At 38.6% G+C, this 25,655-nt stretch overlaps 1 protein-coding gene across 2 annotated transcripts in view; it reads right to left on the bottom strand.

Moving 5' to 3' along the window:
• LOC131255377 (putative chloride channel-like protein CLC-g) overlaps positions 1-25,299 on the bottom strand; it is a 36,824-nt gene extending 11,525 nt beyond the window's left edge. For both annotated transcript variants that reach the window (XM_058256070.1, XM_058256071.1), the window contains exons 1-3: positions 24,895-25,299; positions 23,527-23,727; positions 21,724-21,901 (exon numbers count right to left, since the gene is read on the bottom strand). In XM_058256070.1, the coding sequence (XP_058112053.1) occupies positions 21,724-21,901; positions 23,527-23,727; positions 24,895-25,097 (582 nt within the window). In that variant the 5' untranslated portion in view covers positions 25,098-25,299. The remainder of the gene's footprint in view (positions 1-21,723; positions 21,902-23,526; positions 23,728-24,894) is intronic.
• Positions 25,300-25,655: the final 356 nt, after the last annotated feature.

The raw sequence follows: 25,655 nt of genomic DNA, 5'->3' as shown, positions 1-25,655 counted from the left end.
TTAATGAGGGCGTTGAGATAGGATTCTCAATTCCCTTATCTATAGTTACAATTTCCTTTATGTAACCTATCTTTCTATTACGTGATTTATGGATGAAATGCCTATGTATGTTAACATGTACACTGTGTTTGTTAAAAATGCTCAAATGAGATTTATATTTGGATTTGGTTGTCACATGCTGTCTTTGATTATCGCATGTGAATGCTATTGTTTTGGAGTGTGATTGGGGCTACGATGTAGTCCAGGCAATCGGTAACGGTTTACGATCGGTGGCCGAACTGTTTTAGCCACGACGAATACATTCAATGAATCCAAGTCGTACGGAGATTAACGACAGTGGTTAGGCCACAAGGAGTGCGTATGCGCTCCATGTCGATTAATTCAACGCACGCTTGTACCAGTCGAGCTTGTCAAGTAACCCGATTTGCCCGATGAATGTTCACCATGTTTGGACACTACTGCTTGAATCTAAGGTACCAAACTCACCAGTGAAAAACCCGTTTAACCTTAGTACCTCGATCCGCTAAAACTCATGAGCCGGGAATGGTGGTATGGGATACCGTGATCGAGTTGTTGGCCTACGCTGGGGCGACGAGCCTCCCCGTAGTGACCAGTGAGCAAATCAAACTCGTGAGCCGAATACGGTGGTATGGGACACTGTATTCAAGCTATCAGCCCACGATCAGGGTGACGAGCCCGTAGTAACCTCGGGCATACACTAGGACTACGTTAAGGTGACGACCCTTTCCGTAGTTACCTCGAATATAAACTAGGCCTGCGTTGATGGTGACGAGCCTCTCCGTAGCGATTTAGAATTGCTATTGTATGTGATTAACTAGGACTGATGACCCTAGATGGATCATTGTTTGGGTAAATGATATAAAGGAAGGTGCCTTAGCTTCCCAATCTTGCTGTATGAATATGCTTAATTAAGAACTTGGCTAATCACGCACATGCATCGCATTGCATATACCTTTGGCGTTGGAGTTGAGCACTGAGGAAGGGGTGCATGCCGCAATCGTGAGATGATGTCGCAGAGGGAGTGCAGACGAGGGCATACATCATTATCGCATATCATCTTTGCATTAACAAGAGTACTTAGAACATGAGTATTGTACTGCTTTATCATTACTGCTTGACTGAATTGATAACATGTTAACCTTTACTTTATAGCTCCACTAAGTTGATCACTCACTCCCACGTTCTGGGACGGTGCTTTAAACACCAACTAGACCTTGTTGTAGTTGCAGATGCAAATGATGGCGACGCTTACGTAGAGGAGCTTAATTTTTATGATGACGAGGAGTTCTCCTACATGCTATTATCAGGCGGGTCTATTGAGGCCATGTTCTTATCGACAAGAATTACCGAGAGGCTGACTAGTGACATTACACATTTTGTATGTTTCAGGAATTATACATGTAATTATTTGACCTGGTGCCATGTTTATACTTTGGGGACTCACCACCATTTATATGCTTTATATAACTATCACAGTCTTCCGCTTGTGTAATTTAACTGTCTCTGGAGTATGATATGTTGTTTGGTATAATCTCATTCATGTTTAATGCACTAATACGGACAACATTTAATCATCACTATCTACGTTGCATAAGTGATACATTGGAATAAGTGATGCGTTGGAACTCAGGAGTTGGGCTCCTACTCGACCCCCGATTTTCAAGGCGTTACATTTAGCCAAGGTGTACCAAATCAGTTACGTATCGGCCCTAACAGCCGATACGGCCTATAACTGTATTGTTTACTGTAGGCACCATTACACCCACCATTACCGCCTCTCTTAGCCCATTCACCAGGAGGGATTTGATCACACTACTTAGGACGAAGACCATGGTTCTCGTCCTCATCCTCGTATTATCCAAAATAAGGTTTACACTCATCATTTTCTCAAGAAGAAGAAGCAACTGAGTGGTGTAGAGAAGGCTCCTTAGCACAGAACATGGGAAGTATGGACGTTAGTGGTGGATAGGGTGGCTTTAATTCTGTACCACAAATACAATATGGATATGGATCATATGGTGATTATAGACCTCATGGATATGTGATGAGTGACTCCAGCAGTTATGACACAATTTTTCGAGTACCAGCAAGAGTACGCTTCTGCATACAAGCAGGGATATCCATAGTATGACTATGAGCAAATAAATTCAGGAGTTTCATATGTTCCCACCACATATCTAGTTGTAGACCCATATCAGCCGCAAACGGTAACGATTGTACAACACCCACAGATGGGGGTATTGATCAAGTTCGAAGAGGATGAGTACTAGCGTTATCTCAAAAAGTATCTTCACTAGTATCATTCTGCTATGACTTGGGTATAGTATTGTCGATTGTGGAGGAGCAGTACTATGACCAGCCCCATCAAGATGGAAATGATGATTTTGGGCCACGCGCAACTCTCTATGGATCTGAAGCACAACCACATACATCATAGGTATATTTCCAGTTTTCTACATCTTTTGCTTTCAAATGTATTGTTTGTGTTTTCATACATGTCTTAATATATTTATAAATGATATGAATTGATTTTGAATATAGTTGCATCACTTATATCAAACAGTGCATGGTTTAGGACCCTATACAAACGAAACCTATGATGTGCAATTTTCTGTGATCTTTATATTTCTAACTGTGTATTGATGTCTTTCTTAACATCCCTAAAGTTTTATTGAAATTTTTGACCAATTTCCCAATGTTTCGTCATGTTTCCCCAAAAACAATTATACATTACGAGATACATCCAACATTTCCCATGCAATAATCGATATATTTATGTAACCCAAGGGTGCAATACCTCCGTCGATACCGATACGAAAAACATTGATTGCAACCAATATCATAAATTTTGATGCAACCAAACACAACTTAAAATAATAGAAAAAAAAAAAAAAAAAAAAGAGGAAAGATTAAGTATAAAGATAAAGAAAGGGGAAAGGAACTGATTTAACACTGTTACTTGTATTATTTTACTATAATCATTAAAAAGATTAATCATTAACTAATTTCTACTAAAAACAAAAAAAAAAAAGAAAAAAGAAGTCATAATCATTAAAAACATTAATTGATATTAATATTTATTGAAAAATAATTTCTAGTGTAAACTAAGTAGCAGGTAGCATATGCAAATTAGCGTGCAGTGTAGGCTACAAGTAACTTAAGCTATTTTTACAAGCTACATAGCATTAAGGCTAAGTGATGCCATGTAGCATAGGTTACATGCTACACAATGTAAGCTATTTAAAACAATGACTTACACCAACTGCACGCTGAACACAGAAAAATGCCTCTGTACTAGATGGTACTTCACTACCTCCAAGAATCTAAACCCGTGTAGGTTCGAACTGAAGACGAAAACTAAAAAGAAATTTGGCAACACGGAATTCCTCTTGCTACCATCTCATAGTCTCATAATCAATCGACAGGGACTGGTATATGTTCAGTTCTTCCCACATATCCTGCAATCCTGAAAAATACTTCCCTACACTCTTGCGGCCTTGCCTCCTCGTTGAAGCGCAAAGATATTTCAAAGCAACTTGTATATACAAGTTAAATTCTTCTCATTTGAATACATCTCTTTCAAAGTTTCCCAAACTTTTTTTTTTTATCATTTTAAAAAAGATAACATTTGTACTAATATGCAATTCCATGCTATTTTATAGCAAGGCTCTACTCTGAGCATTTCTGCCACCCAATCTTCATAATTTGTTGCACTTCCATCAGGCTTAAGGGATGTTAAATACTTTAATTTCCATCTTAGATAAGTAACACTTTGACCAATACAGCCATTGTAAATAATTCACACCTAAGTAATTTAAAGATTCATCAACTCAAATAAAGTTAGAAGACTACTCTTAGTATAATTATTGACGTCCATATTTAAGGAAGAGGAGATCAAACATGGAAAAGAACTTGAATTCGAACTCACCCAACAATTGCTTTAAGAGAGCATAAACCAATGGTTGATTGATGACAAATATGAAGAACCCTTCACTTTCATTCATGGTCTTGACACCCTCACTTGATCTTAAAATTTGGCCGTAGATGCACAATGACCCATCACGATTGGATGTATGATGAAGTGGGCCTCAAGCACACTACGAGGCACAACTACACAACTGATGGGGACATCAGAGAACCTACTCAGATGTACCAAAGACGGAGACAACCACTCACATCAGCGCAACTTTCTTTGTGGATGGATAACGAGTTCCAAATGGGGCCCGCCGGGCCATTTTGTAGACCCTACATGCATTGAACGTGCATCAAGAAGACCCCACCTTGGGATGATACATGTGAGCTGCTTAGGAAGCTATTTTTGTCATAGGATTTTTATTTCATATCGATCCGACCGTTGGATCTTGTCGATTAGGCCATTGGACCACCAGATCTTTTAGATCATGACCCATTGGACTCTGATATTGCTTTCTCTATATTATTTGTTATTTTTATGAGTTATTTGATGGTTGAGATTGATAATATATGTTTTAGTTTTCTTATTTTGGATGATGGGTCACTTTACTTAAATGAGTGGCATAGTTGTAATTATGCTGGATTTTAATTCCGAAATTTTTAATTATAAAAGCACAGGGTGGGTGAAGTTCCAACCCTAGTGGTGTTATTGAGAAGAAAAAAAAAAAGAAGAAGAGTGAAGCTCTCTTGTGTGAAGGAATTTTCCTTGTTAGGAAAAAAAAAAAAAAAACCCCACCCTTCCAATTAAATTTTGGAAGGGTAGAAGCTTGTTTGGTGGTGGATTCCAAGGTACATCCTTCCTCTTCCTCTTCTTCAAAAGGTATTCTTCGTCTTACATCCTTCCTCTCTCCTCTTCGAAAGGTATTCTCTTCTTCTCTTGTCTTCCTCTTTTCCCTTCCATTACAACCTTCTAAACCCTAGATCTTCAATTTCTTATTTTCTCCAATTTCTAAAACCCTAATTCCAAAATCCTCAATTCTCGAGAACCCTAATTCTCCATATTTCAGATTATCCCCTTCCTAAACCTAATCATAAAACCTACTAGTCATTCCCTTGAGTGTGAAACATGCCTACGTTAGATTGGAAGTCCCTACTTCCAACTAGGCCACTCTTGAACTATTTTATATTTTCATACACCGTGTATATGAAAACCTAGGATCTTCATGTTATAAATCTGAATTTTTGAATCTATTATGAGGATATTTTTGATGTTACATGTTGATTGCTGAAATTAATGTGTAATTGATCTCTTATCATGCATCCTATGATAGTTTCCATCATCCTGCATCAACAACTCACCATATGGTGGTTGAACAATGAATGGAGGCAATTTGTGTAAAGCAAACGCCAGATGATTTAGGGTTTCACCGTAATACCTTATAGACAGGAAAAAAGAAGAGAAAGAAGTGAAAGAAAGAGGCAGGAACAAGATACCAGATCTTTTACCTCTTTGATACCATGTTCCTTGAGTGAGATTGCGGAAGGAGAAGGAGAATATTAGGAGAAGCAAGAAAAAGAATGAGAAGGCAGAAGAGGTGGTGACACCCCTAGCCTCTCCATATGCTTATCATTGGGGCTTTCATAATATATTTGAAAGTAAAAAAAATGCCCCGGTGCTTAGTTATTACATAAACCAAAGCTCATTTAAGTTAACTCTATTCTAACATATCACCTTTAAGGGCTAAAGAGGAAAATAACAATATGAAACAATAGAAATCATAATCTCCATGTGAAGTAGGCCACACATAAGATCATCGCTGAAAGATCATGATCCATCAGTAGCTCAGAATATTGTATCTTGATGTCGGCCAAGCCATAGAGAGAAAGCCTATTAAATTACATAATTTTGCATTTGTGTAGTGCACCATATTGGATGCGTTAAACCGTGTCTTATGTGCACAGGCAGTGAATCATACCTAACCATATCTCTTAAGATAAGATTTGATTACAGTGTATACCCTTTTCTCTTAACCTTGTAATTTCTTTAGCTATAAAGAAAGATTCACAAGGAATAGAGAAATACTTCTCTAAAATCCTCTTCTCCACCAAACGCCTCCCCTTTTCTCCCATTCCTTCTCTACGTGCCTTCAGTCACCAACAATTGTACTTAAAGGAAAATATTGCAAGTTTTGCAACATACTACTCCAGTGTTTGCCCACCTCCCTATGTTTTTGCTTCGCTTACTTTTTTCACCTTCTAGGAGCATCGTCATTCCAACCTCCTTGCCTAGTTGCCTTCCCAACTCTAGTTGCTTTAAGGCAGGGTGCAGCTGTAGCATCTCTAACATCTCTACAACTAGTCACTTCTGCCTTGCTTAATATTGCCTTCGGCTTCCTAACTCTAGCAGCTAGTGCCTACTGCCCACCCTTCCTCTGCTTCAAGAACTGTGTGAACGGAGAGTGGGCGGAAGGGAAGGAAGTCCTCACATAGAGTCACACACTTGAGCATGAGAGATAATATAGGAACGTCGTTATGAGTGGATCCATTGGATTGGTTTGTCAATAGCGTGCTACCATTCCTTTAAGATACCTTTCGGCTTCAATAGAAACTCTTCCCTCGTCAATTTTGACGGATATTGATAATGTACGGTAACTCAACTTTGAGTATTGAATTGACTTTGTTGGTTGAGTGAAGATATAATGGTTCACTCAGTAAAGGAAGCACAATTGATAGCACTTGGCTCGAAACCACCTAACGGTGGCTCTTTACTCCCTCAAGACTTGCTTCTTATTGTTCCTTCACCCCACCCTGATGTAGGACACATGATTTAATGCTAGCATACAATGTAGAGATTATGAAAGAGTCCATAAAGTAATTCAATTAACAAAAGATGTCAACCCACCAAGTAAATAAGAATAAACAATAGGAAATAAAATTTGATTTAACCTAAATCACATAAATCAATTAAAACTAAGCCTGATGGAAGGATAGAACTTCCAATTTGGCATAGGCACATTCCACACTCACGGAGCAGATTTGTAGGTTTTATGATTAGGGTTAGGAAGGGAAAAATCTGAAATTTGAAAAATTAGGGTTTATGGGAATTGGGGATTTTGGAATTAGGTTTTTTAGAAATTGAGGAAAATAGGAAATTGGGGATCTAGGGTTTAGGGTAGGGGTTATGGATGGGGAATCAATGGGTTTTGATGGGGGAAGCAAGGAGAAATCAAAGAATTGAGCAATTGTCCATACAGTTAGCCTAGGGGCTCGCATGTGTGGGTTTTTTAGTCCTCAATAGTTTATTTCGGTTGGGGTTGAAATTGGATGATGAAAAGTTGAGAAAAAAATATGATTTGGATGGTCTTGGATACGAAGGGAAGAAAGGAGATAAAGTTTTTTGGGAAAATACTTCTTTTGGATAGAAAGGAGGAGAGAAGGAAGATGATAGATGGAAGCCTCACACCTCCATTGAATGGGGAATGGAATCATACCACACCCAAACTCCAAATAACATGGACTATTCTTCAAATCACATGAAGAAGAGAAAACACATAGCTTTTTTTTTTTTTTTCAAAATAATGGCATTAGGGCTTCACACACCCATCTTTCTCTTTTATGGTCTCAAAATAAACCTTTTACAAAAAGACGCTCTCAGATAAGATTCTCAACATAAAGACGCTTAATAAATTAATCTCTAATCTCAACACAAATATAAGATATACCAAAAATAACTAAGTGTGTAAACAATCTAAACAACTAAACTATTTCATGACCCATGGGGGTCCACGATCACGATGTCCAATGATGATCCAACAGTCCGATCATCGTGTCCACCCAATCCAACTATCTGATGTGTTCATCAAGATCCTATATGTAGCCCACATGCATCTTCCCAGTATGGGGTCTTCAAAGATGCACGAACAAGCACGGGGGGTCTTCGATGTAACTATGAATGTGAATTGGGTCAAGTGCGCCCCATGTAATGGTCGTCTAGCCATAAGGAGACTGGTTCAGCCCTCCTCTGGTATGGTGCTCGGATGTCCTCATCACACCCCACCCCTACCCCTATGGAGATGAGGAGCTATGATCACGAGCAAGGCAGCGCTGCTCTAGAAAGAAAAGAACCACCTAGAATCAAACTTGGACCCCAATCTATCAAGTTTATATTCCAAAGCTAAGATATTCTACTTCTTAGACAGGTTGTTATAGTCCAGTGAAACGAAGTTGTACGTATCTAGGGATGTTACATTCCTTGAAAAAAAAAACTTATTTCAAATCACCAACTAATACACCGTACAACGGCTCTTCCTAATCTTCCTCTCCTAGTCATTGTCAATACTCTCAAGGAAGAGAAGGCACGCACGCATATCTCTAGTGAATATTGAAATTATACTCCAAGCAGTAAAAAAAAAAAAACACCAGCAATGCTACCTGAGCATCACTGCTCTTCAATTTCTACATAGGATCACATGGATCTTCTCATTGCCCTCTGCAAAGGCACTCCATCTGATACTTATCGAGCTATTGGTAACTGTGTGTCATATAAATGTCTCCCCATATCAATCTTATTTGTCCTCCATATCCTTTGCTTCTATTCCAACAATTGTTGCAGATACTCTGATTGATCCAAACTAAAAAGCAACCATGGTGGAAGAGATGACTGCCCTAGACAAACAGAGGATGCGGTACTTGGTTGTTCTGCCTAGGAATAAGGGTGGCAATGGGCTAGTTAGCCCTACCCGACCCAACAAGCCCAACTTGACTTTAGGCTAGGGTTGGGTGTTGCGTGCATGGCCTAATCAATTTTTGGGTCAAGCTAGGACCAAGTCATTTTAGCCCGACCTAACCTAGCCCAACCATAACTTTTTACATACATGTGTCATATACTATATATATGCAATTTTAGTCCTTAGTTCGACAACCAAACGATCTTGAATGTGGACCGTTACTCATTTGGTTTCATTCCTCTTTTTTTTTTTTTTTGGGTGCACGTGTGACCCAATTTATAAATAGATAGATTAGGAATTCAAGGGGGAAAATGTTAGTGCACCGATTTATGCACTTTATTTGTCAACCACGTGAGCTCATGTGTCATGTAGTCAGTTGAGCCATTGGAAGCTGAAGACGGAAGACACAAGTGAAGTTGGAGGATCAAGGAGCAAAAGAATAAGTATATAAGGTGCCTTGGTAACCCTAACCTTTGAACCAAAACAACCTAAACCTCTAGATGATCTTAACCCTAATAGGTAAACCTTTTATTAATCATCCCTTAAGCCATAGGAGCCTAAATTGACCACCCTTATATTAGCTTTTAGAGGTCCCGAATTGCTATAATAATTGAACAAATTCCAGTAACCTTCGATCCCACCAAAATTAGTCAGAACAGGACAGCAAGCACAGCCTTGAATTTCATCCTAATTCAGTTGTAGCCGGACAGACCTTCAGCCGAACTCAGTGCCGCCAAACTGTGAATTCGATCCGACCAACAATGGTCAACAAGCATTCTTGAAAAGAAGTGTATTTCGGCTTCAGCCAAACAAACCTTTAGCTGGATTCGGTGCGACCGAAGGTCATGTTCAGTCCAACCGAAGGCACTAAAATTTGTCCAGCAACTTTTGTGGTTTTTCCACAGGCTAATTCGGTGCGACCGAAGACAACTTTGGTTGGACCGAAGACTAGCAATGACAAATCCATTAAAGCCTTTTTCCTATAAATCTAGCAACTGGATCTTTATGGAGATGATAAATTTTGGCATTTTAGAGACCCTAGTGCATCTCAAGCTCTATCGAACCTCCTAAGCTCTATCCCAATGAAATCCATGCTCCCTTCTTAGTGATTCTTCACTCTAATGAACATTCCATGCTCCTCTACAAGAAGATCATGATCTCATCAAACCTTTTCTAGAGTTTAGACACCATTTCTATTGGCAAATTCTAGTGTCTATCAGCTTCTAAAGTGTTCATCAAGGTTAATCCCTTAGGCATTACAACTTCCCATTGGTTGTAGAAGATTCTACCCAACCTCCCATCACCTTAGTCACCTCAAATGAGCACTACATGCAAGGTAGTTGATCTTAGAGTCGAAGCCGTGACAAAGCATTGGCATCATGATCGGGGGAGTTAATTAAAGCACGGGAGAACATCAATCAAGCAACCCAAAACGGCCCATCAACGAGGCTCAACTAGTGTCATTGAGTAAGTCCATACTTTCTTTCCTTGTGTAGGATTGAGGGTAAGAGTTTGTGACCAAACTCAAATAGGTTCTTGTGTAGGACGTAGGCTCTTGTGTAGGGTCGAATCCACCAGACACAGGTGTGTACGTGTTAGTCTTCGTGGGCGCCTCCAATGGGAGTAAACGTAGGTCCTTCGACTAGGACTAAGGTTCGTGGGAAGCCTATAGAAAATCAGGTAAGTTTCCGTGGGAGCTGGTCCTCGTGTAAGATTGTAAAGGCTAGAGGTGAACCTGATTTAAAACCTCCGATAGTGAAATCTGGTACACTCACAGGTTGAGTGGGTCCACCGGGAGTAGAGTAGGGAAACCGAACCACTATACATGCATGTGTTTGGGATTGTCTTTGAGTAATTTCTTAATTATGCTTATATGGTGAATGATTAATTATATGTATGCATGATTAGATGAATGCTAGGAGTAGATAGGTAGCACATCCCACATACACTATCATGTTTATAAACTAGTTGCTTAATTGCCACATCCCTTGTAGTTTGTGATTGGACCCACTAATGGCTTGGAAGCCTTGTGTTAAATTGTTTTACTTTGTTTAACTTGCACTTTAGTTTAAGTTAAGCATTTGTGTTTTAAAAGGCATAATTTTTATTTGGTCCTCTAATCACCACTCCCCCCCCCCCCCCAAAGGACATAGCCATCATTCCTCAACTCCACCAAGCTTCCGCGCATAGTCGTGGTATCCTATTCCACACAATTTCAAGAAATATGGATTTTATCAATTTTCAGGTTGGATTGGGCTAGGGCCTAACCATATTTTTAGGTCATGCTTAGGCCTACTATGCTAGGCCAATGCAAAGTTGCTTGGCTTGAACCTAGGGTCTTAAGTGTCGGGTCAGGCCCAAGCCTAGCCTAGCCTAGAAAAACCTAGCACATTGCCACCCCTAACTAGGAAACATGTTGTAGGTTGTAAATGGGCCTTTACTCTTAAGTACAAATCCGATGGCTAAATTCGCCTACTTGTTAAGGGTGGTTTCACACAAAATATGGGGACGACTGTGACGGAATTTATATGGTCCTTCCCTCCTAGGTTTCGCTCTAAAAGAGTAAGGAAGGAAAAGTTTGTAAACTTTGTAAGGCCTTCTATGGTGTCTCAAGCAGTCACCTAGAGCCTGGTTTGAGAAGCTTGACATAAGTTGTTGCCAATTGAATTTAGGAGTACATTTAATCATTCTATGTTAAACAAATAGGATAAATGGTCACATTGACTATTCCCGTCACCTATGTCAACGACATCATCCTCACTAGGACTAACACACAAGCCATAGACTAGGTTGGGGAATTCATAGCCCCATCCTTTGAGATGGAGCTTGGACAACTCAAACGCTTCCTTAAGATTAAGGTTGCTCACCAAGGTAATCCATATTGGTAACGGCGGCCATAACGATTACTACTATTACCAATACGAGGGTATCCTCGTAATGGCCAATATGGGTTGTTTGTTGTAACGGTTGTTATGCCCACGTAACAATTGGAAATATATATATATATATATATATATATATATATATATATATATATATATATTCAAAAAATTCTTTAAAAAATCCAAATTAATGTAAATATTCCAAATATGTATTCTTTTTTTTTAAAAAAAAAAACATGTTTATAATAGTGTAACAGTCCACTCTTTGGTGAGAGTGTTGTATCAAGCTCTCTAGTAAATTTATGGGCATGGTTATGTGTCTCTAATGTTTATACATCACAATCAAGTATTAGAATTAGAAATTGGGAAGAAAAAAAAATGCATAAATACCTCTTTTTTCAATTTTTTGAAAAAATGGCCCCTAGAACTTCGATTTGTCAAAATTGTGTGAATCTATTGTTGAAATCCTAAAAACTATGGTAAGGGTGGTTGAAATATGTTATAGAATGATTTAGGAAAGTTTTTGAAATGAGAAGGGCGGGAAAAGAGAGAGAGAGAGAGAGAGGGGAAAATTGATTTTAATAGAAAAAAGTGATTGTTTTTCGACAACTACAAGGCTTTTTTGACCGTTATAGGGATAATGGCCATTATGCCCTGTAACGGTCGTCACAGCTCCCATAACGGCCATTACAGTCCCAAAAAACCAACCTTCCCCGTTTCACCCTCATATTGTGTAACGGTCACGACATATACAGATATGTATTGGCCATTACAAACTTATCGTCATGAATACAAAACACCTTGTTGCTCGCTTGGGCTCTTTTCCCAACGTAAGTATAGACAATCTTCTCTCAAAATTCAGATCACTAGGCCCGTCCAGTTGAAACACCTATTGAAGTAAATCATAAGTTGCATGATCGATAGCCTGAAGGGGTAGAAAATCTCAGCACGTATCGGACACTTGTTGACTAGTTAATTTATTTCGTCAACACCTGTGACATAACTTATGTGGTTGGGATTGTGAGCAAGTTCATGCAAAACCCCAACTATTATCATCTTGAGGTTGTACATCAAATTCTCCAATACTTAAAAGAAGCCACATGTAGAGACCTCCTTTATTCAAACCACGACCACTTCAATATCAATGTATTTTTTGAGGTTGATTGGGTTGGATCCATGATGAGGACATCCGAGCACCATACCTAAGGAGGAGGGCTGAGCTAGTCTCCTTATAGCTAGATGACCATTACATGGAGCCTACTTGGCCCAATTCACATTCCTAGCCATTTTAAAGACCCCATGTGCATGTTCATGCATCTTTGAAGACCCCGCACAGGGAAGATGTACACGGGCTGCATATAGGAGGTTGATGGACGCATTGGACTGTTGGATTGTATGAAAATGATGATCGAACCGTTAGATCATCATCGGACATCTTAATTGTGGATCCCCATGGGCCATGAAATAGTTTAGTTGTTTAGATTGCTTACATGCTTCGTTATTTTTGGTATACATTATATTTGTGTTAAGATTTGGAAGTTAGGAACAACTTAAGCATCTTTATGTTGAGAATCTTATCTGAGAGCATCTTTTTGTAAAAGGTTTTTTTTGAGACTATAAAAGAGAAATATGGGTGTGTGAAGCCCGAATGCTATTAGATTTTGAGAAAATGAGAGAGAGAGAGAGAGAGAGAGAGAGAGAGCTCCCTTGCTTTTCTTCTTCTATCTTCATGTGACTTGAATATATCATCCATGTGATTTGGAAGAGATGTTGGTGTGACACCGATCTTCATTAACGGAGCTGTGAGGTCTCCATCTATCCCCACATCCTCATCCATTCATCCACCATCAAGGTATTTCGTTTGAAATTCTTCGATCTTCCCATCCCAAACCTTCACCTTTCTTTTAATTCCCATTATCCATATCTATCTACAAGCCAAACCCTAAAACCTTATAAATCTAGCCACACGTGTGACCGTATGGCCACACGTGTGAACCCCTCGGGTTGGCCATACGGCCATACCTTGTCATTTTTTGTTTCCCATCACCCTTAGATTAAAACTCTCTTCTTCCATTCCCGAAACCCTAACCCTAAACCTAAAATCTCTAACTTTCCTACTTTCCCAAATTACCAAACCCTAACTTTTCCCATTCTTCAATTCACCCAAAATCTTTACACCCCTTCTATCCAAAACCCTAATTCCCACATTCTAACCTATAAATCCTTTAATCCCTTTACCCAATTTGATCCCATGAACCTTGTTTCCTATATTTCCCCATCCCCTAACCCTAATTTTATCCTAGGTTGTATTAGGTCTTTTGCTTTGAAATAGACTTTACCCTATGCTAATTGGATGTCCCTATATCCATTAGATCTTAGTTTCCTTTTATTTAATAATCTTGTGTGCCGATGTTGGTTATCTAAGCTAGGATTATGCATGATATTCTTTTGGTTTTCGAGGTATTTATGAGGATTATGGCAAGGTTTGTGTTTTTTTGTTAATTATCTTAATTTTACTGGTTGATCTCACATAATATTTGCTTCATGCATCGGTCCTATATCAAATTTGGTATCAGAGCCATAGGTCTAGCATAGGATTTTTGTGTTGCACTTAGGTTAGAGTCACGTCTAGGGTAGAACTTACATCTGGGGTTATTAAAGCATACATTGCATATAGAATCTAAGATCATATTGCATATTTTTGTTTTTAGTTTGCAGTGTCCCATTGCGAAATTTTCAGCTAGCATTTTCAACTTATACCATTGCTGAATTTTCAGCGTAGTAATCTCAGGTTGTCACCTTGCTGAATTTTCAGTTCGTAATTTTTAGATTACACTCTTGCTGAATTTTCAGCTTGGTACTCTCGGATTGCCATTCTGCTGAATTTTTAGGGTAGTATTTCAAGTTAACAACTTGCTAAATTTTCAGATTAGTCTCTAGTGTGTCCAATTTGATCAGTTGATTCCGTAGTTGTCATAACATTACCGTAGGATCTAGGTTTTCCCCTAAGAGCTACCTTGTGTATGCCCACTCGTTATTGACGTGGTTTTGGCCTACATCCCATTATGAATCTAGAACGAATTGTCGAGGCCCCTAACGCTATCGACAACCGGCTAACGGCTATTGAAGCGCACAATAGGACCACCACAACTCAATTGATCATGACCAATGCGCATGTCAATCAGCTTAGGCAAACCCCGACACTAGGGAAGATGTCCAAATCATAAGTCAGGGATCAAATTGAAGGAGTTAAGACTGTGCCACTTGAAAGCCAGATTATAAAAAGTGATGATTGGCGCAAAAATTCAATTTTCCACAATTATGCCAAGTATGGCAGGAAAAACTGTAAGGTAATCATTGATAGTGGCAGTTGCATCAATGTGATCTCTGGTAGCACCGTGGACCGCTTAGGTATGCTAGTCATTCCTCGCCCCCAGCCCTATCGAGTCTCATGGGTTGATGCATCTTCAATTCCGGTTTCTCAGCGTTGTCCCATTCCCATCCAGTTTGGTTCCTATACAAACACGTTGTGGTGTGATATTTTGCCTATGGAGATAGACCACATCATTTTGGGCAGGCCTTGGTTATATGACAAGGATGCAACACTATTCGGTTGCTTGAATATTTTTTTTGTTTCTATATGAAGGCAAAAGGATTATTTTGAAGCATCTCCCGCCCAAAAGCGCACCGGAAAAGGAGGATGACATCAAGAAACGTAGTCTTGAAGATGCAACGAAACTTCAACTTGAGTCTCTTTCTATAATTAATGCCAAAGAGTCTGAAAGGGAGGCTAAAACTGATTTGATGTTGTATGCCCATGTGGCAAGTGAGGTCACACCTAAGGTTATTATGGAGATGCTACCTAAGGTTACACCCGAGGGTAGTGTAGAATTACCAGTCGAGGTGAGTCTAGTATTAGAGAAGTCAAGTGTTGTTATTCCAGAGGACATATCGGATGAGCTTACACCCATGCGGGACATTCACGCATTGACTCTACTAAAACTTCATCACGATCAAATGAGTCCGGGGAGGAAGTGGATCTTGAAAGACAAGTAGATGAGCCTAAGACCCCTATAGATTACATACCCATGTCAGTGTTCCATAAGCCTTCAGAGTCTGCACATGTATCTACACGACATATGCATGACTTGCATGTGGAAATTAGAAAAAGAATCAATATAAGTAGTGAAACATACAAATTGATTGTTGACTCACACCAAAGGTTTAAAGAGTTTGTTATGGGTGATGAAGTTATTATTAGAATACGTCCAAAAAGGTTTCCACAGGGAACCATAAAAAAATTACAAGCTTGTAGCACTGGACCATATAAAATCTTGAAAAGACTGGGTTCAAATACTTGATAGATCTTCCACCTAACATGGGTATCAGTTCCACATTTAATGTGGAAGATCTTCTACCGTTTCATGGACCTTCGCCTAACCCTCACATGAACTTTGATGATGATGTCCCTAACCTGTCCGATAACCAATGGCCATTACCTAACCCCTCTTCTCAACCTTCACCACCCATACCATCCATACCTATGAGAAGAGAGGCGATAAAGGGTTATCTTAAACGAATAAGTGGTTTCCATATGACATGGAGGTTACCAGGAGTACCTTGTTAAGTAGAAGGGCATACCAAAGTCAGATAGTATGTGGATCATAGAAGCAAAGCTTCAATGACGAGACTCGGATCTCCTCAAGCAACACTGCAGCTTTATTTCACTAGAGGCAAAATCTCCTCAACCGAGGGGAATTAATGAGAACATTTGAGCACCATACCTGAGGAGGGCTGAGCCAGTCTCCTTATGGCTAGATGACCATTACATAGGGCCCACTTGGCCCAATTCACATTCGTAGCCATATTGAAGACCCCACGTGAATGTTTATGCATCTTTGAAGACCCCACACTGGGAAGATGCACGTGGGTTGCATATAAGAGCTTGATAGACACATTGGACCATTGGATTGGGTGGACACGGTGATTAGACCGTTAGATCATCATCAAACATCTTGATTGTGGACCCTCATGAGCCACAAAATAGTTTAGTTGTTTAGATTGTTTACATGCTTCCTTTTTTTGGTATACCTTATATTTGTGTTAAGATTAGGGAGTTAGGAACAACTTTTAATTTATTAGGCATCTTTATGTTGAGAATCTTATCTGAGAGCGTCTTTTTGTAAAAAGTCCTTTCTGAAACTATAAAAGAGAAAGATAGGTGTGTGAAGCCCGAATGTTGTTAGATTTTGAGAGAGAGAGAGAGAGAGAGAGAGAGAGCCCTTGCTTTTCTTCTTCTTCTACCGGCATATGACTTGACGATATATTCCATGTGATTTGGAAGAGAGGTTGGTGTGATAATGATCTTCATCAATGGAGGTGCAAGGTCTCCATCTATCCCCACATCCTCATCCATTCATCCACCATCAAGGTATTTCATTTGAAATTCTTCGATCTTCCCATCCCAAACCTTCACCTTTCTTTTAATTCCCATTATCCATATCCATCCACAAGCCAAACCCTAAAACCCTACAAATCTAGCCACACGTGTGACCGTACGGCCACACGTGTGAACCCCTCGGGTTGGCCGTACGGCCATACCTTGTCCTTTTTGGTTTCCCATCACCCTTAGATTAAAACACTCTTCTTCCATTCCCAAAACCTAAAATCTCTAACTTTCCTACTTTCCCAAATTACCAAACCCTAACTTTTCTCATTCTTCAATTCACCCAAAATCTTTACACCCCTTCTATCCAAAACCCTAATTCCCACATTCTAACCTATAAACCATTTAATCCCTTCACCCAATTTGATCCCATGAACCTTATTTCCTATATTTCCCCAATTCCCCTAACCTTAATTTTACCCTAGATTGTATTAGGTCTTTCACTTTGAAATAGACTTTACCCTATGCTAATTAGATATCCCTATATCCATTAAATCCTAGTTTCATTTTATTTAATAATCTTGTGTGCCGATGTTGGTAACCTAGGCTAGGATTATGCATGATATTCTTTTGGTTTTCAAGGTATTTGTGAGGATTATGGCAAGGTTTGCGTTTTTTTTGTTAAGTATCTTAATTTTGCTACTTGATCTCACATAATATTTGGTTCATGCATCTGTGTATGTGAAGTGCACCATACTAAGTGTGTTACACCTAGTCTTGTCTGTACATACAATGCACCATACCTAAGCATATCTCTTAAAATAGGATTTCCTTTTTGCTTATCTTTGTAATCTCTTTGCCCATAAATAAAGATTAATTAGAACGAGAGAAATACTCTCTAAAATTCTCCTTGCCACCATACATCTCACCTCTCCCATTTCTTTTCTCCATAAAAATGAAATGACAAAGGGGTGTAAATTGTTCTATTACATGTTTTAAGTTTTCACCAAGAGGTAATATGATAAGTACATTTAGATGGTTTAGCCATGTTTAATTGAGACCAAGAACTGCACTGGTTAGGAGTCAGTTGATTCAAGTCTTTAAAGGGAAAAGGAAAGGTCCAAAACAATGTTGTCAAATCGCACATGGCATCGTATGTGACTAGCATATGCTATTCGCATATGCAATCGCATATTGCTCTGGCTTTAATATATATAAATAAATAAATAAATAAAATTTGAAAATAAATCTAAAAATTTAGGAAAAACTATGCCTAATTACTACAAGTGATTGGATTGGTTCTTTTACCTATTTCATTGTAGTTTGAATGTTTGAGACTATTAGACCATCTATAAAATAAGTTATATATTTAATTTACTTATATTAAATTTACATAAAATTTAACAAAACAAACAACATGTTACATTAAGGGAGAATTAATTATTAAAAACTTCAAACATAAAAATTTATTGATAACTTGACAACGTGAAAGTTACAACCTAATTTACAAATACAATTTACAATTTACAAAAGAAAAAAAAAAAAGCACTAGTTGCAAAGTATGCCATCACATATGAAGTATGTCATCGCATACTCACATATGCGATTGCATTCTTATCCCATAAAAAAGTATTCCATAGTGGCATATGTGAATATGTGATCGCTCATGACAACAATGGTCCAAAAGGATGTGAGTGTAGGTAGTAATAAAATACTTGATGATCCATTGTTTAACCGAGGATATGGCCCATGAAAGGGTGGAATGGTGGAAAATTTTGGGGAAGAACATCGACAATCTTCCCTTTTTTATACCCATTGAAATTGCAAGTAGGGTGTAAAAAAATGAATGAACACTACTTCTAGGCCGATCACGGATTGGAGATGGTTTCTTGATTTTCCTAAAGATTTTTTTATTTTATTTTTTTGGTTTAAAAAATAGCGAAAAGTAAATAAAAATTCATTTTTTCAAAATAAAAATAAAAATTGTTGATCAACCAAAAATGGCTGATTTATGTATTGATTGATGTGTAGGCTGATCTGTAATCAGCCACACTCTTTATGTTTTTTCGAAAATAAATTTATTTTTTTATTAAAAATTCATTTAAATTTTTTTTTACAAAATGCACAATAGTACAAAGTCAGTGGAATTAATTGATATGTATTGTTTGTGTTTTGGTACTTCTACCATCTACAAGTGCATCATTTCTACCAAACAACGCATAGTCAATAATATACAATGGAAACTCATTATGCATACTTGTTTCTTGTAATCTAAAGAGATGAGATGTCATTCTGGGAATACCATTAGGCCAGCTAAAAATAGTGAATCTGCATGGGCAACTAGTCAGTATCGGCAATGAGATTAAAGATGTTGTCACTTTTATAGATTCAATATTCTCCATCACTGCAAGAGAAGCCCATCATAAGGTGGACTTTTTGACAAAATCTGACTGCATAGATGTCAGCTCAGGCAGGGAAAACTCTAAAATCTTTGTAACAGTTCTTTTTTATTATAATTAAAACGTGAATTATTTCTAGAGAAAGATAAAAGATGTGAAATGTCCAAGGGAGAAGAGTAAGAGGTTTATTGGTCGTCTTGCATATAAATACTATTGTTTCTGTGATTTTTATTTTTTTTTGAGTAAATCCTCTTATTCTCTCTCCTCCCTTTTCATCTACTTCACTATGGAATCTTCTCGTGTTCACTATGTGCATGCACAACTAGTGCTTCTGTTTCTAGGCTTTCACTGCATAGAGAAACCCAACAGTTCCTTTATATGAAAATGTTACTCACAGCCAATACTTTATGCTTAGATCTAGTGTAGTTGCTATTATGTGACCAAGGTTTCTAGTCATAAACAATTCAATGCTCTTATAATATGAGAAGAGCTGCAGTTGAAATTAGACAAGGTTTGTAGCCATAAGCAAGTATTTTTATGACCCATACAATATGAGAAGTGCAAACAGAACTAGAATTTAGAACAGAAAAGGAGCTGTCCAGTTGAGCTTGAAATAAAAATTAATTAAGTGATACTCTTGATTAGTTAGGTGGGTAGCAGGTCCATGAAGTTTTGCCAAGCAATCATGTGTCTTCTGGCTACAAAACTGGCAAAGCAGATTCATAAAACTGACACCAAATAGCTAGTAGAAGGCTTTGATGATGAGTATGATGAAGAGGAGGATCATGATGATACTGTCCATAGAAAATGTAGGAAGACCATTCTATTTTAGAAAGGAAATGGTAGGAAATTACTTATGACAAAGCATTTTTTAAATCCACCTAGTAAAAAGGTCAACTTAATGTTAGTTTAACTAATATGGACACACCATATCAGAATTAGAATCCAATGCATCAACTAAACTTCAAAGTTCAGTTTTGCTTTTATGACTAATTATTCCCAATTTCCTATTTATGCCCCAAATTCATTTTCTGTTTCTTTTCTTTTCTTTTCTGTTTTTTTTTTTTTTTTTCCTCTCTAATTGGGAGGACAACTCATTACATCCCAAGTATCATAATAATGGAAAGCATCCAAATATATATGAAATGTGTATATGATGTATCCAATTTTTCCTGCAAATCATGCTGCCAGGCACCTCAATAAATGTAGGCTTATCAAAGATTTCTATAGCATCAAAGACTCCAAAATGTAGAATACAGAAGTCATTAGATAAATAGTAGAAGGAAAATTGGGATGAGTGATGAAAATTAGGTTATGAGAAAGAAGTAGATTGTCAATTAGTAACAGCTATAGAAGCTGGAGCGACAATATGGCCAAAACAAGGCTTGTGAGTAGTCCATTTTCTCTATGAACTATGGAGGGTATCCCTGCCAATTTTGGATCTCTAATGGCAAAGGCTATGGGAAAGAAGTAGATCGTTGTGAAGTAATCAGCTACAGAAGCTGCAGCAATGATAGAACAAAAACAAGTCTTGTGAATAGGTCCATTTTCTCTGTGGAGGGTATCCTTGGCAAGTTTGCCGCCATTCTATCTATCGATCTCTTTCACACTCCTAACAGTGAACCATTGACTTCATCCCGCCATCAACTTCTTCCTCTCCCTCCCTTTATCTACCATGACAAATAAATTGACCAGCTCTAATCACCTTGGAGGAATCAATTAATTCCCATTATTCATAGCCAAGACCTTGGGTATGTAAAAGGAAGCCTGTCCCCCACTTTCTTTTCACTTCAAATGACAACAAGTCCTTCATCTCAATCTTCATTATTCACCTTGCATTAATGCCAATCAACTAATAAGTTGCATGCTACCTAGCTAAGGATAAGCAACTGGTCATCAGGCTTACCCTGTTCAGAAATGTTTGATTGCCTGCACGACAATCTAAAAAAGCTTGAGAGAGTTACTTTGTAACCAACTTCAGAGCTACAAGCTCTCATCTTATATTTTCATCTCTCTTCCCTGTTTTCCTTTTTGACGTGAAAACATCCTTCACTAACCACATTACTGCTTGCAAAGATTATGGTATAAAAAATCAGATAAATGCATTTCAATCAAACCAATCCCTTTACCACAGCAATTCCCATCATCTTTTGTTGCATATGCAACTGTACAAAACATCAACATTGCACAAAATCACATTACTGCCTGTAAAGCTTATGGTATAAAATATCAGAGAAATGCAATTCAATCAAACTGATCCATTTACCACAGTAAATTCCATCATCTTTTGTTGCACATGCAATACCGTACAAAACATCAACATTGCACAATTTCTTCTGAATGGAGGATGTAAAGAATCGGGAGTTGGGACAATGAATAAGATGTAAAATTCTTACTTTTACGATCAGAGTCCGTGGTGCAAAGATTTCCGGAGCATCCACACCATTCAGATATGCCTTGACTTCTGGTATACCAGACCCAGCAGCGGCAGGAGCAATGTATGCAGTGATGACTGTAGAGAATAGAGTGAGGATGAAATTTGAGACAGCAAAAACTGCAAAAGCCTGTCCATACCTACACATCAAGATTTCAAATTTCCATCAATATTCTCCATCTTAAAAGCAAAAGAAAGGGAGAGAAAGTGCACATTCTAGGCACAAATATCCAAGTTATTAGGTGCTCATCCTCTTGAGACAAGGAACACATCGATCAGGTGATCCCGGGATGGTAGGGCATGTTTTGAGGATGGGAATTTTAAAAGGACTGCCTAATTAATATGGAATTTACATTCTGGTACCTTCTTTGAAAATGTTTTCAAATAGTTACCTCATTAATCAGTATTATTATCGTCTCACTACCTTCCATTACTTTTTGTAACCACCGGTTGGGTGTGTGTGCCAACAAATGGGTCAGCAGCTTGGGTTGGGCCCACCATGATGTTTATGTAAAATCCATCCTGACCACCAGGTGTGTCACCTCGTGTTAGGCCAAAGGCCCAAAAATCACCCCCATCTGTTCTTCAAGTGGACCACACGATTGGAAATAGTGTATAGGGCAATGATCACCCTCCAAATTGTTTCACATGGTATGGCCCTCCTGAATCACAGATGGGCGTGACTTTTAGGCCCCGGGCCTAAATATTTGTTTGACATCTAATGGTTGGATTGGATTTCACATAATCACCATGGTCGGCCTTGTAAAAATCAAGGGTAGACATCTCCCTCCCAAGTGTTGTCTTCGGTGTGGCCCACCTAAATCACAAGTCATCCTGATTTTTTGGATCTAGGCCTAGACTACGATTATGCATATAACGATCGGAGTAGATTTTACATAAACAACATGGTAAGCCCCGCCAAAAATCAAAGTCCTATGCATCCCTTTGTAACTACACAGAGAATACTAGCAGAAAAAACCTTCTTGGATGGGACTTTGCTCTTGATTTTGACAGGGCCCGCTATGATGTTTATGTAAGATCCACTCTGATCATTAGATATTTCGTATCATATGAGGCCTAGAGACAAAAAATTAAGGTTGATATGTGATTCTGGTGGGCCACACCAAAGGAAACAGTTGGGAGACAAACGCCTGCCCTTATTTTTACGAGGACCACCGTGGTAATTTTATAAAATCCACTCCAATCATTAGATTCCACACAAACATATAAGCATGTGTCCAGAAAATATACACATTCGTGATTCATGTGGGACACTAATCGAAACAGTTTGGAGGGCTAGTGTTGCCCTATACACTGTTTCCAATTATGTGGTTCACCTAAATCATAGATGGAGCTGATTTTTGGGCTCTTGGCCTAACATGGGGTGACACACCTGGTGGTCAGGGGGAATTTACATGATTGTCATAGTTGGGCCCACTTGAGCCATCCACACATTTGCTCTCACAGCCACCTTAACGGAAGGTAATGGAATGGTAGCTATATCGATTAATGAGGTAGCTTTTTGAAAACCTTTTTGAAAATGGTACCGGAATGTAAATTCTATATTAATGAGGTAGTTTTTTGAAAAAATCCTTTTGAGGAGTACATTTGTGGTTGAGAAAATTTTCACCCAATGGTCAGAATCTGACAGGCGAAAGTCTTCCTATTGGTCACTAGAATCATTTGAAAAGGGTCTTTTGTCGTATGCCCCATCCATTGTAAGGCCCAGAGGAGGATTGCCCGATATGAAGAAGGAAATGCTTACTTATTTGCCAACATCATGTTTGAAGTCACCACGAACTTGATACCGGCAACGTTCTCAATGGAGATATTGTTGAAGAAACCGACAAGGCCGGCGAAAATGCCAAGAAGGAAACAGAGGGTCCATTTCATTAAAATGTACTGGAATATCTGAGACCGGTTGCGGGTGCGCCAGTCTTGCTTGAAGAATTCATTCTCCAATATCCTAACCAAACAAAAAACTATTCAATAAAGACACATTTTGAATCACTAATCAAATCAAAATGCCATAATTAATGGAAGATGATGGGGGAAGGAAAAAAAAAACAAATTGTCAGGATGGGGATCCAAATTGCATCTATTTTACTTTCATGACAGACTTGAAAGGAACCCAAGCACAACTTGGGGGCTACTTCTTCACTCTGAACACTATAAAATGACATCTTGCCAATGTCGTCACTCAAGATAACCAGCATGTGCCGCGACATGGAACCCACATGCAAAGATGGTTGGACAATCAGAACCATCCATCCTATGGGACTATTTGGAATGGCTGATGGTCCCACTCACCAAAAAAATATATTTTTTATTATTTTTTTAATGGTATCACACTGGAAAATTTGATCCCGACCGTTGATTTATTGAATCAAATGTACACCATTATAAAAATTCCCTTCCAAACCAACAATCCGCATTCAGCACTTATATCTGTGGGTAAGAATCATCCATTCAGCAAAGTTTCTTACTGTGTCCTGCCTGGGGTAGCACCCAAGACATGGAAGGTTCAGATCATCCAACCATCTCTGCACGATGACCAAAATGGCATGACAAACGTCAATGATCCTGAGTTGCAATAGAGGTAAAACTAACTCTAAGGCTTATTTGGTTGCCACTAAAGAGTAATTGTGTATAAGAGATTTTGATAAGGCCCTGTTTGGTAGAAGCCTAAAAATGGGATGACATCCCATTTTAATTAACAGCAATTATGCATTAGAGATTTTGATCTCTAATATATAATAGGTTTATGTTAACAGCGATTATGTATTAGAGGTCAAGATCTCTAATACAAAATTACAGTTAACTAAAATGAGATTAACTAATTTTTAGCTCTAATACATAATTACAGCTAACTAAAATGATATCAACTAATTTCTAGGCATCCACCAAACAGGGCCTATTGATTAAAAATCTCTAATACACAATTATTGTTAAATAAAATGAGATGAAATCATTTGAAGAGAAGAAATAATTAGTTTTCAGCATCTGAACAGAATTCAATTATGCATCCAAACGCGGCTTATCTGTGAAATTCAGCAGTTTGATAGAGAGATCTGAAGATAAAGATAAACAAACAATGAGAAAAGGGAAATGTGGAGGGTTATGTGAAACTTGCTCGTAATCCAAGCTCTCGATGGGGCAAACGTCTGCGCCGACAAGAGCGACCTGAGACGTGGTATTGGAAGTAGATCGACGGAGGGTTAGGAGATTCTGCTGGTGTTGCTGGTATTGCTGCTGCTGCTGATGATGATGAAGGTGGTGGTGGTGATGATCTAGGATAGGCTCACTGAGGAGCGGACGAGATTCTTCTTCCACCATTGCTAGTGTTTCTTCTTTTTCTTCAGATGCGGAATCGTAAGAGCTACTTGTAAAGGTGTGTTGTTAGAAGGGAGCTCAGGACTGACATTTCTTCTGGCAATTGCAAGATTATATTTATTATTATTATTTTTTTTTGCCTTGAGAGAGTTGAGAGATGGAATGCGTGTTGACAGCGTTTAATACAAAGAAAAAGAGGAGCGACTGATTTGATAGTCCGCGCCTCCACGGCACTAGTTAGCGTTTTTGTCACGACCGGGGAAGCGATTTGTGCGGAACCCGTTCTGTTTATAAGGAACGTAGATTAGCTACGACCCCGGATCCAGCTAGGTGGTTGCCACGCTGACCGTGGGGCCCACCTTGATACATATGTTGTACATCCACGCCGTCCATCAGTTTTTCCATCTCATTTTAGACAATGGCCCCAAAAAATGAAGCAGATTCAATTAAAAAGTGGATGACACCGTGGGAAACAGTGGTCATTGAACGCATACCATTAAAAACTTTCTAAGGTCCACCGTAATGTTTATTTGCCATCCGGCCTGTTGTTAAGGTCACACC

The sequence above is a fragment of the Magnolia sinica genome, chromosome 9 (genome assembly GCF_029962835.1).
Source record: "Magnolia sinica isolate HGM2019 chromosome 9, MsV1, whole genome shotgun sequence".
NCBI lineage: Eukaryota > Viridiplantae > Streptophyta > Magnoliopsida > Magnoliales > Magnoliaceae > Magnolia > Magnolia sinica.
This window is presented reverse-complemented; position numbering and strand designations above follow the sequence as displayed.